At 63.3% G+C, this 12,558-nt stretch overlaps 1 protein-coding gene across 1 annotated transcript; it reads left to right on the forward strand.

Annotated features, from left to right (window-relative positions):
- Positions 1-89: 89 nt before the first annotated feature.
- On the forward strand, positions 90-11,056 carry Unc45a (unc-45 myosin chaperone A). The gene is made up of 20 exons (XM_013012058.1): positions 90-166; positions 270-431; positions 508-544; positions 831-1,006; positions 1,483-1,575; positions 1,890-2,057; positions 3,213-3,381; positions 3,723-3,893; positions 5,669-5,840; positions 6,584-6,884; positions 7,670-7,764; positions 7,903-8,044; positions 8,158-8,298; positions 8,423-8,550; positions 8,648-8,714; positions 8,982-9,095; positions 9,270-9,385; positions 10,011-10,128; positions 10,214-10,369; positions 10,458-11,056. Exons 1-20 carry the CDS (start codon positions 161-163, stop codon positions 10,713-10,715), a joined length of 2,790 nt encoding a protein of 929 aa, XP_012867512.1. The 5' UTR covers positions 90-160; the 3' UTR covers positions 10,716-11,056.
- Positions 11,057-12,558: the final 1,502 nt, after the last annotated feature.

The raw sequence follows: 12,558 nt of genomic DNA on the forward strand, positions 1-12,558 counted from the left end.
TCCTTGGCCCCTCCCCTGGTGCGTCCTCTCGCTGGCCACGCCCCTTCCGACGCAATCTCTGACGCCGGGTGGGGGCGGGGCGTCCCGCGCCAGCTTCCGGGGCCGGGGCCGAACTCGCGGCAGAGACTGCGCCTGCGTGGGCCCCGAGGTCGGCGCTGCGATGACCGTGAGTGTTCCGGGGACCCCGAGCCCCAGGCCGCCAGCCCCGGGGTCCGCTCCCTTCTCCGCTCGCGCCTGCCCCGCCCGAGCCCACCGCCCCTTCTCCCCAGGCCAGCTCCGTGGAGCAGCTGCGGAAGGAGGGCAACGAGCGCTTCCGATGCGGGGACTACGAGGGCGCGCTGTCGGCCTACACCCGGGCGCTGGGGCTGGGCGCGCCGCCGGCGGAGCGGGCCGTCCTGCACCGGAACCGGGCCGCCTGCCACCTGAGGCTGGTGAGCGCCGGGGGGCGGGGAGGCGGGGGCCGGGGCAGCCCCGCCCGCCCTCTCACGCCCGGCCTTTCTCCCGCAGGAGGATTTCCACGAAGCCGAGGCGGAAGCGTCTAAAGGTACGCGCGCGCGGGCCCTGGCTGGCGCTGTGCGCGGGGCTTCTCTGCGGGCAGACCCCGGGCCGCCGCGCCGCCGCCTCCCGTGCCCCCTGGAACGCGTCCGCCTGCTGTCTTTCCCACTTCTGCTGGGCCTTCCCTTCTCTGCAGCTACCTCACCCTTTCTGAGGCTGAAGTCCGAGCCCCACATTCGTCCCCCACCTTCCTCTGGCCCTCGAGACCTTTCTCTGCTGCTCTTGCGTGGAGACGGTGCAGCGCGCGCCCTGACAGAGCTCCTGTTTGTGCTCAGCCATTGAAAAGGACGGAGGGGATGTCAAAGCACTGTACCGGAGAAGCCAAGCCCTAGAGAAGCTGGGCCGCCTGGACCAGGCTGTCCTGGACCTGCAGAGATGTGTGAGCCTGGAGCCCAAGAACAGAGTTTTCCAGGAGGCCCTGCGGAGCATTGGGGGCCAGATTCAGGAGAAGGTGTGTGAGCGTGCCAGAGAGAGGTGGGTGGGAGGTGCAGACACAACCGGCCATTACCGGCGAGGAGACTGCAAATTAAGACGCGAGCGTGGAGCAGGGACGCACACCCACCATGCTGACTGCCAGCACGCAAAGCCCTTGAGCCCCTCAGCTCCAGTGTAACCAGCAAAATGCCAGGGTGGAGGCATGGCTCAGGGATCAGTGCAAGCCACTCAAGAGGCCCTGGGTTCAAACCGTGGGACTGTGGGAAGGGAGGGGGAAAGACACCGCCTTTAGCATTGGTAGGGGCCCGGATGACCAAGCAGGAAGTAACTCAGGAGGAAACAGCTACCAGGAGCTTAGGGCAAGTCTCTTCCTGCCCTGGTGCTCGGTGCTTGCTGAGCCCAGGCCTCCTCACGGGCTTGCAGAGCCAGAACCGCGGGGAAGGGCGATGTCTCCACCAAGGGGTGACGTCTTGGCTCCTTGGTTTGTCCTAGGTGCGGTACATGTCCTCGACCGACGCCAAGGTGGAACAGATGTTCCAGATCCTGCTGGACCCCGAAGAGAAAGGCACTGAGAAGAAGCAGAAGGTACAGGCCGGTTCTGCTGCACAGCACTCGTCTGGTGCTTTGGGGACCATGGTCCTTGCATGGACCACAGTGCTGTGCAGGTCCAGAGCTTTGGGGCTGAGGTTTTGGTGGGGACCACAGGAAGGGAAGCAGGTTCACAGCACCTCGCCACCCAACTTGTGGGTGGAGCTACAAGGCACTGCTCCGGCCCTTTGGGCTCCAAGTGGGGCTTAGGACCCCATTTGGTCTGCTAGCAAGGTCTAGGGTGCACGGTGTCACCTTCACCCTGCCCTGTGGGGCGCAGGGTCGGCACTACAGCACCGTGTTTCGCACAGGCGTCTCAGAACCTGGTGGTGCTGGCCCGTGAGGATGCAGGAGCCGAGAAGATCTTCCGGAACAATGGGGTTCCGCTCCTGCAGCGCCTCCTGGACACAGGGGAGCCCGACCTCATGCTGGCCGCCCTGCGCACGCTGGTCGGCATTTGTTCCGAGCACCAGTCACGGGTAGGCGGGCTTCAGTCCGTTAGTCCATTTTCTGTCCCCCCATTCCTCATTCCAAAAAGAAGTTAAAGCAGAAGATAGGAGCCGGGGGACATGTGCAGCTAGAGAGAGGGAAAAAGCAACGTTACGTGTAGGCCTCAGCACCCTGAGCACAGCAGTCCTGCAGACGGCTCACACGGTGTCCCTGGGTGAAAGCCAACTTGCTGCCCACAAAGTGACACGGGACCTGGCTCTAAAGCACACTGGCGCTGCCTCTGGGAGGGGGTCCTCACAGTGGTCACGAGGTCGGTGATGTCACCCACCGCATCTTTACCTTGGAGACTGCCCTGTGCAGGACTTGGTTCAGGAAGAGCCTCTCGGCCGGGGGAGTCACAGCCAAGCGCCCAGCGCTTGGCTTGTGTTAGGGGACTGAACCCTTGTGTCGCTTGTTTGTTTACTTGACTCTTGTCTCGGCTGGCCTTGAACTCGTGGCATGTACTGCTGTGCAGGGTTACTCTCTTGCTTTTAGAGGAAACTATGCGGTTTGTGGGACTTGAACTCTGGGCCTGGGCACTGTCTCTGAGCTCTTCAGCTCAAGACCAGTGCTCTACCACTTGAACCACAGCGCCATCGTGTTTTCTGAATGTCTTATTGGAGACAGCCTCTCCTGTCCAAGCTGGCTTTGAACCGCGATCCTCAGATCTCAGCCTCCTGAGTAGCTAGGATGACAGGCGTGAGCCACCAGCATCAGGCAGGAAGTTACATTTCTGCCTCACAGCTGTGAGCTCTTAAGTGAAATTTGGGCTGAGGTGTTGGGTCTCCCGGGGCTGGGTCTCCCTCAGCCTCTTCAGTTCTGTGTGTCCTCTAGTGCTGCGTAGGGGCTCTACATGCCTGTCCACACCCCTGCGTGCTGGCCACACTCAGGGAGGCCTTCGAGAAGAGCTGGTGGTCAGCCTGGTCCAGCTCTGTCCCTCTTGGAAAGGCCAGGGCGAAGCGCTTCCCACGAGGAGGTGGAGGCTGGGGAGGACGCCTGTGAAGCGTGGGATCTGGCTGACCCCCGTCCGGCGTCCGTCATCCACTGGGAATTGGTCCTCCCCCTCCCCCGTCAGGCCCCTGCTCCTGGTGAGGGATCCCCGAGCCCGGCACCAACCGGGCCTCCTCTGCCTCTCTGCACCCCAGACTGTGGCGACGCTGAGCGTGCTGGGAACTCGGCGCCTGGTCTCCATCCTGGGCGTGGAGAACCAGGCCGTGTCGCTGGCTGCCTGCCACCTGCTGCAGGTCATGTGCGATGCCCTCAAGGAGGGCGTCAAGAGAGGCTTCCGGGGCAAAGAAGGCGCCATCATTGTGGGTGAGTGGCAGCGCTGGCCCCGCCTGGCCGGTTCTCACCCAGGGTGTCCACGAATATGGCTTCACACAGTTTCTCGCTTTGTGGCTTAGGCTGGCCTTGAACTCTTCATCTCCCTGCCTCAGCCTCCCAAGGGCTGGGACTACAGGTGTACACCATTACACCTGGCTTTTACTCAAGATGTTCGAGGGGAAGGCTCAGCAGCCAGCTCAGGTCTAGGCCGCCTTTCCTGTGTCTGTCTGTGAGGGGCATTCTGGGCTGGACGGGTGGGCCACCGTGGAGCGTGGCACTGGTCCTGGCTTTGTGTTTTGGTTGAGATGACGGTGTGTGGGCTCCCATGGCAGATCCCGCTCGGGAGCTGAAGGTCCTCCTCAGCAGCCTCCTGGAGCTCCTGACCGAAGCGGGGGTCTCCAGCCAAGGCCGCGACAACGCCCTGACCCTTCTGATTAAAGTGGTGCCTCGCATGTCTCCTAAGGACCCCAACAACAGCCTCACGCTCTGGGTCATCGACCAGGGTAGGTGTTGGGGCTCACCAAGGCTCAGTGCGTGGCAGTGGAGGAGACAGGCAGCCCTACAACTGCCTGGGTGTGCACTGCGTGTGCACTGCCACGCTTCTTGGGCCCGCAAGGCCCCTTAGGCTAGAGCACCAGACGAGACCTCCGGGGGTAGAAGTTCCGTACACAAGTGGAAGGCAGCAGTGAAACCCTTGAGCAGTTAGTACCACCCAAGAGTCCAGGGCGGGACAAGGCTCTGTGCAGGGTCGGTACTAGTGGGGGGCGGGTGGGCACAGAAAAGAGGAGGGTGGTTGTAGTCAAAGTACTTTGTTACACCAGCGTTGGTGGCTCATGCTTATAGTCTGGGTTTTTAAGCCAACCCAGACACACAGCCATTGTCAGCTGGTTTCCAGAGGCTCATGCCCTATGATCCTAGCTATTCAGGAGGCTGAGATCTGAGGGATCCAGGCTGAAAGCCAGCCCAGGCAGGAAAGACTGTAACTTAGTTAACTACCATAAGGCCAGAAGTGGCTCAAGTGGTTGAATGCTTGCTTTGAATGAAAAAACAAGGCCCTGAGTTGAAAGCCCGGTACCAGCACACATGAAAAACCTCTGTGTCCCTGTGAGAAAATGGAGCGGCAAGGTTGCTCAGTGGTGGGGGAGCAGGAGGGAGAGGGTGGGCGGCAGCAAGTCTCCTGGATATATCATTTGCTTATAGAGACAACTAATGGATAGCAACAAAAATGGAGAAAAGTGATTTGCCTAGTGGGCGCTGGTGGCTTGCTCTTGTCATCCTAGCTACTCTGGAGGCCGAGATCTCAGGATCGTGGTTTAAAACCAGCCCGGCAGGAAAATTCATGAGATTCTAATCACCAATTAATCACTCAGAAAACCAGAAGTGGTGCTGTGGCTCAAGTAGTAGAGCCCTCGCCTTAAACTGAAGATCTGAGGGACAGCGCCCAAGCCCAGAGTTCAAGCCCCATGACAGACAAAAAAGTCATTTGCTTCAGTTAGTTGAGTGTCCATGCTTGTGGAGGAGAGTGCGTATGTGTCAGTAAGCAGGTGGACAGAGGGTTGGACTAGCTTCCACAGCTCAAGGTGTGGGATTTTGTTTTGTTTTGGTACTGGGTTTTGAACTCAGGGCCTGGGTACTGCTCCTTGGCGTTTTGCTCAAGGCTGGCATGCTACCACTTGAGCCACAGCACCACTTCTGGCTGTGTGTGTTGGGGACAGTAATTGGAGAGTAAGAAGAGTCACCTGAACCTTAATCCTCAATCTCAGCCTCATGAGTAGCTAGGATTACAGGTGTAAGCCACTGGCTCCTAGCCTAAAGATTTCTTTTTTAGTGAGCCTGTATTCCAACTTGAAGAACACACAAGGCTTTTTTTGGGGGGGGTATCCTGGGAGTTGAATTCAGGGCCTGGGCGCTGTCCCTGAGCTTTTTGCACAAGGCTAGCACTCTACTACTTGAGCCATAGCTCCACTTCCGGCTTTTTCTGTGTATGTGGTACTGAGGAATGGAACCCAGGGCTTCCTGCCTACTAGGCGAGCACTGTACCACTGAGCACCTTCCCAGGCCAAGACATTTCTTAGAGTTTTGGTGATACTCGGGTTTGAACTCAGGCTGTTGCTCTAGCTAGGCTGGGCCCCAGATGGAGCCCTGCAGTGAGGGGGGCGGCGCTGACCTCCCTTCTGAGCCCCGCCGCTTCCTCAGGCTTCTGAAGTGGCTTCTTTGCACCTCGACTGTCCGGACGCCTCTTTACTTTTCAGGGGTTCCACCGACGTTCTCTTTCCAGGCCTAAAGAAGGTTCTGGAGGTGGGGGGCTCCGTGCAGGACTCTTGTGAGGCGCTGTCCGTGGCAGGGAACAGCCGCATGAGCGCCTCCATCCTGCTTAGCAAGCTCTTCGATGACCTGAAGTGTGATGCGGAGCGGGAGAATTTCCACCGGCTCTGTGAGAACTACATCCGGTACGGCCGTCCCCTCCCCCTCCGAGCCTGTCCCCGGGCTTTGGGGAGGCCTACCTTTTTGTTCTTTTGGTTGGTCCTGGCTTGAACTCTGGGCCTGGGCGCTGTCCCTCAGCTCTTCAGCTCAAGGCAAGTGCTCTACCACTTGAGCCACAGCGCCACTTCCGGCTTTTTCTGTGTAGTGGTACTGAGGAATGGTACCTGGGCTTCATGCATGGGAGGCAGGCGCTCTACCACTGCACCGTGTTCCCAGTCTTTTGGGGTTTTTTAAGGTGGGACCTCACTTGTACTGCCGAGGCTGGCCTTGAACTCGTGACTCAAGCAGTCCTCTGCTTCAGCCTCCTGCGTGGTTGGCACCACCTTTCTTCCAAAATGATTCACTGGGAGCTTTTCCAAAGTTGGTTCTCGCTTTAGGAAGCTCGTGTACCTAGTGCTTATTGTGCGCTCTGTCCATTATTGCAGTCAAATACCAGGTCAAAGCGGCCAGTCCTTGCCCCCAGGGCTGCCGGCCGTGGGGACAGGACAGAGCCTCTGCTCCCACCAAGTGTGGGGTGCCTGGGGTCATGGTGGAGGTGCGTGGGGGAGGCTGGCGTGTGTAGATCTGGAGCCCCGGGAACTGGGGTCGGGTCAGCGTCTTCGTCTGTCGTTGGCAGCTTTCCACGCTGTTTGTGCCGAGGTGCAGGGGCTGGGCCGGGGCGGGGCCTGTGTGTGGCCTCGGCTTGACGGCGTCGCTCTGCACCTCTCAGGAGCTGGTTCGAGGGCCCCTGGCCGGCCGGGAAGCTGCGGGCCATCCAGACGGTGTCGTGCCTCCTGCAGGGCCCGTGCGATGCCGGCAACAGGGCCCTGGAGCTGAGCGGCGTCATGGACAGCGTGATCGCGCTCTGCGCCTCCGAGCGGGAGGACGAGCAGCTGGTGGCCGTGGAGGCTCTGATCCACGCGGCCGGCAAGGCCAAGCGGGCCTCGTTCATCACGGCCAACGGCGTCTCGCTGCTGAAAGACCTGTACAAGCGCAGCCAGCGCGACAGCATCCGCATCCGGGCCCTGGTGGTGAGCGGGGCGTGGGAAGCCAGAGAGTGGGACTGGCTCTTCCCAGACGGGGGGCGGTGGGCACGGCCGTGCGTTCCATTCCATGCTGGCTCACGCTGCCCCTGTGGTCAGTCGGCAAGGCCGTGTGTGCAGGCGCTGGGTGTGTGGACTGTGTTCCTGCGTGTGCAGGCGCTGGCTGTGTGCGTCTGTGTTCCTGCGTGTGCGGGAACTGCGTGCTTGTGAGGACTTATTTCTCCAGGCGCCCCCATGTCCTGGGGGAGGCATGGCGGGCTGGGGGGGGCATGGCGGGCTGGGGGGAGCCATGGCGGGCTGTGGGGGGCATGGTGGGCTGGAGGAGGCATGGCGGGCTGGGGGAGCCATGGCGGGCTGTGGGGAGGTCCGGTGGGCTGTGGGAGCCATGGCGGGCTGTGGGGAGGTCCGGTGGGCTGGGGGAGCCATGGCGGGCTGTGGGGAGGCCCAGTGGGCTGTGGGATGCATGGCGGGCTGTGGGGAGGCCCAGTGGGCTGTGGGATGCATGGCGGGCTGTGGGGAGGCCCGGTGGGCTGTGGGGGGCATGGCGGGCTGTGGGGAGGCCCGGTGGGCTGTGGGGAGGCCCAGTGGGCTGTGGGATGCATGGCGGGCTGTGGGGAGGCCCAGTGGGCTGTGGGAGCCATGGCGGGCTGTGGGGAGGCCCAGTGGGCTGTGGGGGGCATGGTGGGCTGGGGGAGACATGGCGGGCCGGCATGGGAAGCCCGGCTTCTGCCTGGTCCCAGCAGCCAAGCCCCCAGCTGGTCCTCTTCCCGCAGGGGCTGTGTAAGCTCGGCTCGGCCGGGGGCACCGACTTCAGCATGAAGCAGTTTGCTGAAGGGTCCACACTCAAACTGGCCAAGCAGTGCCGGAAGTGAGTGTGCACCCCGAGGGGGCGGGGCGGGGTGGGGGCGGGGCGGCTCCTGCGTCCTCTGCCTTGCCCCTCCCCCCCCCCCCCCCCCCCCCCCCCCCCCCGTGCTCAAGGCGGTCCCCTGCCTGCCTGTGTGCGCAGATGGCTGTGCAATGACCAGATGGACGCGGGCACGCGGCGCTGGGCAGCGGAGGGCCTGGCTTACCTCACCTTCGACGCCGACGTGAAGGAAGAGTTTGTGGAGGACGGGGTGGCTCTGAAGGCGCTGTTCCAGCTCAGCAAGGTGGCCTGGGGTCCCCGGGGTCCTTGTGAGATGCTGGCCAGCCGCCCGTGTGGCACGAGGGACGTCTGGGGGGGGGGCCGCAGCCGCGCTCAGTGTCCCCTCCGCTCCTGCAGTCGGAGGAGAGGTCGGTGCTCTTTGCCGTGGCCTCTGCACTCGTCAACTGCACCAACAGCTACGACTACGAGGAGCCGGACCCCAAGATGGTGGAGCTGGCCAAGTACGCCAAGCAGCCTGTTCCCGAGCAGCACCCCAAGGTGCGTGGCCCTGGGCGGGCGGGGCCCCCGCTGCAGCAGCCCCAGCGCCCTACTGCGAGGGCGGCCTTTTCCTGTCCTGCCAGCCGGGGTCCCCTCCCTTCCCCTCAGCTGCCTCCTTCCCCAGGACAAGCCCAGCTTCGTTCGCGCTCGGGTGAAGAAGCTGCTGGCTGCGGGCGTGGTGTCGGCCATGACGTGCATGGTGAGGGCGGAGAGCCCGGCGCTCACCAGCTCCTGCAGGGAGCTGCTCTGCAGGTGGGCCTTGGAGTGGGGACCCCCCAGCCCGAGGATGGGGTGTCGGTGTCTGCCTGCCGGTGCCCAGATCACCGCCCACACCCGTGTCTCCCCGCAGGGTCTTCCTGGCCTTGGTGGAGGAGGTGGAGGACCGTGGCACCGTGGTGGCCCAGGGCGGGGGCAAGGTAGGCGGGCACCACGGGGCTTCCTGCCCCGCCACAGGTCCGGGCGGCTGCGGCCAGTGGTCAGGAGGGCGTGGCGGAGCCTTGGGACGGCCTGCGGGGGGAAGGGGAGGTTCCCTCCAAGTTGGGGTGGTCCTTTCCCTTCTCGCCCACCCGCCCGCCCGTGGAGTTTGAGCAGGGCCGGCTGCCAGCGGCTGGGAGCCGGGAGGTGCTGGAGGGAAGGCCAAGGGTGGTCAGGCGTGCCCCGGTGCCCACGGCTTGCTCCTGCAGGCTCTGCTCCCGCTGGCGCTGGAAGGCACGGATGTGGGGCAGACCAAGGCGGCCCAGGCGCTGGCCAAGCTCACCATCACCTCCAACCCCGAGATGACCTTCCCTGGCGAGCGGGTGAGCCCCCCCCCATCCCCACCCCCTGCACGCGTGCGCGGCCTCCTGCCCTGGCTGGGTCCTGGCCGCGGCCTGGGTTCTTGCTTGGGACCGAGAGGAAGTGGCAGCTTTGCTGAGCCCGCGACGTGGGGGTGGCACCCGTGGGTGGGCTCTGAAAGGGGGTGCACATCACAGATCTATGAGGTCGTCCGGCCCCTGGTCTCCCTGCTGCACCTCAGCTGCTCAGGACTGCAGAACTTCGAGGCCCTCATGGCTCTGACGAACCTGGCCGGGATCAGCGAGAGGCTCCGGTGAGTGGCAGAGCCGCGGGGCCTGGCTGTGCGCCAGATTTGGACCATGCGACCTCCCCTCTTCCCGATTCAGCTACACAGAACCTCACACAACTCCCCTGCTGCCTACAGATGAAGAGACAGGCTGAGAGGCTATGGCGCTGAGTGAGAACATTCCAGGCTTTCAAGCCAGACGGCTTGGGTTCAAGTCCTGCTGCACTGAACCCGCAGCCCCCAGGCCTGGCTTGCCCTCCCCCGTTCTGTCCACAGCCTCAGTGCCATGCCCGACTGAGGGCTGCTCGCGGCTCTCTTTCTCCTCAGTTCGTGGAGTCCAGGCTGGGGGTGGTGGGGTGGAGGTGCCACCAGTGGTGTCCTGTCAGTCCACTCCTGCTGGTCTGGTGGCTGCCGTCCCGAGCCCCTCCATTAGTCACCGATGAGCCCATGCCATCACATGGCACCTGGCCGTGTGGTTCATGCCGAGTCTGGTGCCCAGTGAGGTTAGGGCTGCAGGCTGCTCTCGTGCACTGCTGTTTCCTGGCCTTCTGGGCCGTGTCCGTTCCTGGTGCGGGGGCTCCGTCCCACGGGGTGTGAGCAAGGTGGCTGTGGGTGGAGGGGCCTGACCACATTGCCCCTCCTCGGCCTGCAGACAGAAGATTCTGAAGGAGAAAGCTGTGCCCATGATCGAGGGCTACATGTTCGAGGAGCATGAGATGATCCGCCGGGCGGCCACGGAGTGCATGTGTAACTTGGCCATGAGCAAGGAGGTGAGAGTCGGGCCGGGGGTCCTGACGGGTGGGGACGCGGATGGCTCTGCCCTGACCACCGAGTCCTCTCTTCATCTGGCCACAGGTGCAGGACCTCTTTGAAGCCGAGGGCAATGACCGGCTGAAGCTGCTGGTGCTGTACAGCGGGGAGGAGGACGAGCTGCTCCGCCGGGCGGCGGCCGGGGGCCTGGCCATGCTCACCTCCCTGCGGCCTGTGCTCTGCCACCGAGTCCCGCAAGTGGTCAGTGCCGGTTCCTGGCGGGGGGAGGGTGCAGGTTGGTGGGAGAGGTCCTAACCTGTTGGATGGCCACCCCTGCTGTTTCCTGCAGACCACACACTGGCTAGAGATCCTGCAGGCCTTGCTTTTGAGCTCCAACCAGGAGCTGCAGCACCGGGGTGCTGTGGTGGTGCTGAACATGGTGGAGGCCTCCAGGGAGATTGCCAGCACCCTGATGGAGAGCGAGGTGCTAGAGATCCTGTCCGTGCTGGCCAAGGGCGAGGGCGGCCCCGTCAGCAGGGCTGCTGCGGCCTCCCTGGGGAAGGCCATGGAGTACGGGCTCATCCAGCCGGGCCGGGCCGGGGAGTGAGGGGCCCCGGCCGAGGGCCCTGCACGCGACTGTTGCAGCACTGAGGACAGAAGCGGCTTCACCTGACGGGCCTGCGATGCCGGACACTTGCCTGTTCTGCCAGCCACGCTTTCCCGTCCTCCGTTGTGAGTTAGGGACCACATTCAATCACACAGCCCTGCCCTGCCAGCACTGCCTCCAGCCTGACCAGAGACTCGATTTGTGAACTACTGTAAAGCATTGGGGAGGGGAGGGTGCATCCCAAACTCAGCCTAGGGGTTCTGGCAGCGGGAAAGGCACAGCAATCACCCTAGTAAACTAGTATGAGTACCCCAGCAATAAAATGTGGGACAAAAATGCACGTGCTCGGCTGGGAAGGTGGCTCAGTGGTAGAGCGCTGGCCTTGCATGCCTGAGGCCCTGGGTTCGATTCCTCAGCACCACATAAGCAAAAAAGAAAAAAAGCTGGAAGTGGCACTGTGGCTCAAGTGGTAGAGTGCTAGCCTTGAGCTGAAGAGCTGAGGGACAGCACCCAGGCCGAGTTCAGGAACCCAAAAAAAAAAAATGCACATGCTCTGTCTTTGGGCAAGGGGGGCTGCCAAGGTGGTAAGCCCCTTAGCTGCTTTTGATAAAGGCTAGTGCTCTACCACTTGTGCCAAAGCTCCATTTCCAGTGTTTGGTGGTTAATTGGAGATGAGCCTAACGTGCTTTCCTGCCCAGCTGGCTCCAAACCCCAATTTTCCTGAGTAGCTAGGATTACAGGTGTAAGCCACCAGTGCCTGGCTTTGAATGCTTTTTTTTTTTTGCCAATCCTGGGGCTTGCACTTGGCCTGGGGGCTGTCCCAGAGCTTTTTGACTCAAGGCTCTACCACTTCCGCTTTTCTGGTGGTTACACTGGACTTGCCTGCTGGGGCTGGCTCAGAACCACCCTCCTCAGATCTCAACCAGCCTGGTGAGTAGCCAGCTCCCTGCCTGTCAGGATGACGGCCCCGGCTCCCGGGCTGTCAGGATGGCGGCCCCGGCCCCGGCTCCCCGCCTGTCAGGATGACGGCCCCGGCCTCGGCTCCCCGCCTGTCAGGATGGCGGCCCCGGCCCCGGCGCTCAGCTTCAGTACTTATTTAATCTTGCAAGCTTTGGGTGACGCGCCCTCCCCGCGTGGGATTTGGGGTGCAGACAGCGCCCCAAGGCTTCTCTCCCGCGGAAAATCAGAAGCCGCGCCCTAGTGGAGAGGTGGCCCCCGTCCTTGGGCGCGCGGCTCCGGAGGGAGCGCCGAGCTTGGAGTCCATTGGCAGCGGCCCGGCCAATCACCGGGGTGCCCTGGTGCGGCCCCCTCCTGGTTGGTCGTCAGTTTGCGCCCAGCAGCACTCGGTTTCCGCTTCCCAGCCGGAAGTGAGCGCCGGAGCCTGCGGGTCTCGCAGGCTGCTGTGTCTCCCCCCCCAGCGGCTCTAGTCCCAGCCCCGCCCTCCTCGGGGGTTTCGTTCCTCCTCAGACCGGTTCTCACTGGCTCAAACCCTCGCGCTTGGGCCGGAGCGGCGGCCGCGGTGAGGCGAGCCAGTCCGGGCCGCTCTGGGCCTGCGGCGGTGACGTCACTGCGCTCCCCGGTGATTGGCTGCGGGGAGGCCGCTGCGGCCAATGGCCGCCAGGCCCGGCGCGCGGCTCCTCCAACCTGGCGGCCGCTTCGGGCCGGAAGCTGCGCTCCGCGGACGCCGCTCGGCGTTCTGGAGTTTTCTCGAAGCCCCCTCGGAGGGCCTTGCGTGAGGGTGGAGGCGCGGAGTCGAGACAGAGACCCTTGCCCGGGGCCGGCCGTCGTGGAGGCCGAGGCTGGGGAGTTCTGCCGGGCGGGGCCTCGTCCGGGTGAGCGGCCG

Source organism: Dipodomys ordii, unplaced genomic scaffold, assembly GCF_000151885.1.
Source record: "Dipodomys ordii isolate 6190 unplaced genomic scaffold, Dord_2.0 Scaffold15, whole genome shotgun sequence".
Taxonomy (NCBI): domain Eukaryota; kingdom Metazoa; phylum Chordata; class Mammalia; order Rodentia; family Heteromyidae; genus Dipodomys; species Dipodomys ordii.

What these genes read in the sequence shown, in the direction of transcription:
- Unc45a (XM_013012058.1), top strand. An exon ending in TCCGCATCCGGGCCCTGGTG is followed by an intron (nt 6,885 to 7,669) that starts GTGAGCGGGGCG and finishes CTCTTCCCGCAG; the next exon opens with GGGCTGTGTAAGCTCGGCTC. An exon ending in TGACCTTCCCTGGCGAGCGG is followed by an intron (nt 9,096 to 9,269) that starts GTGAGCCCCCCC and finishes TGCACATCACAG; the next exon opens with ATCTATGAGGTCGTCCGGCC.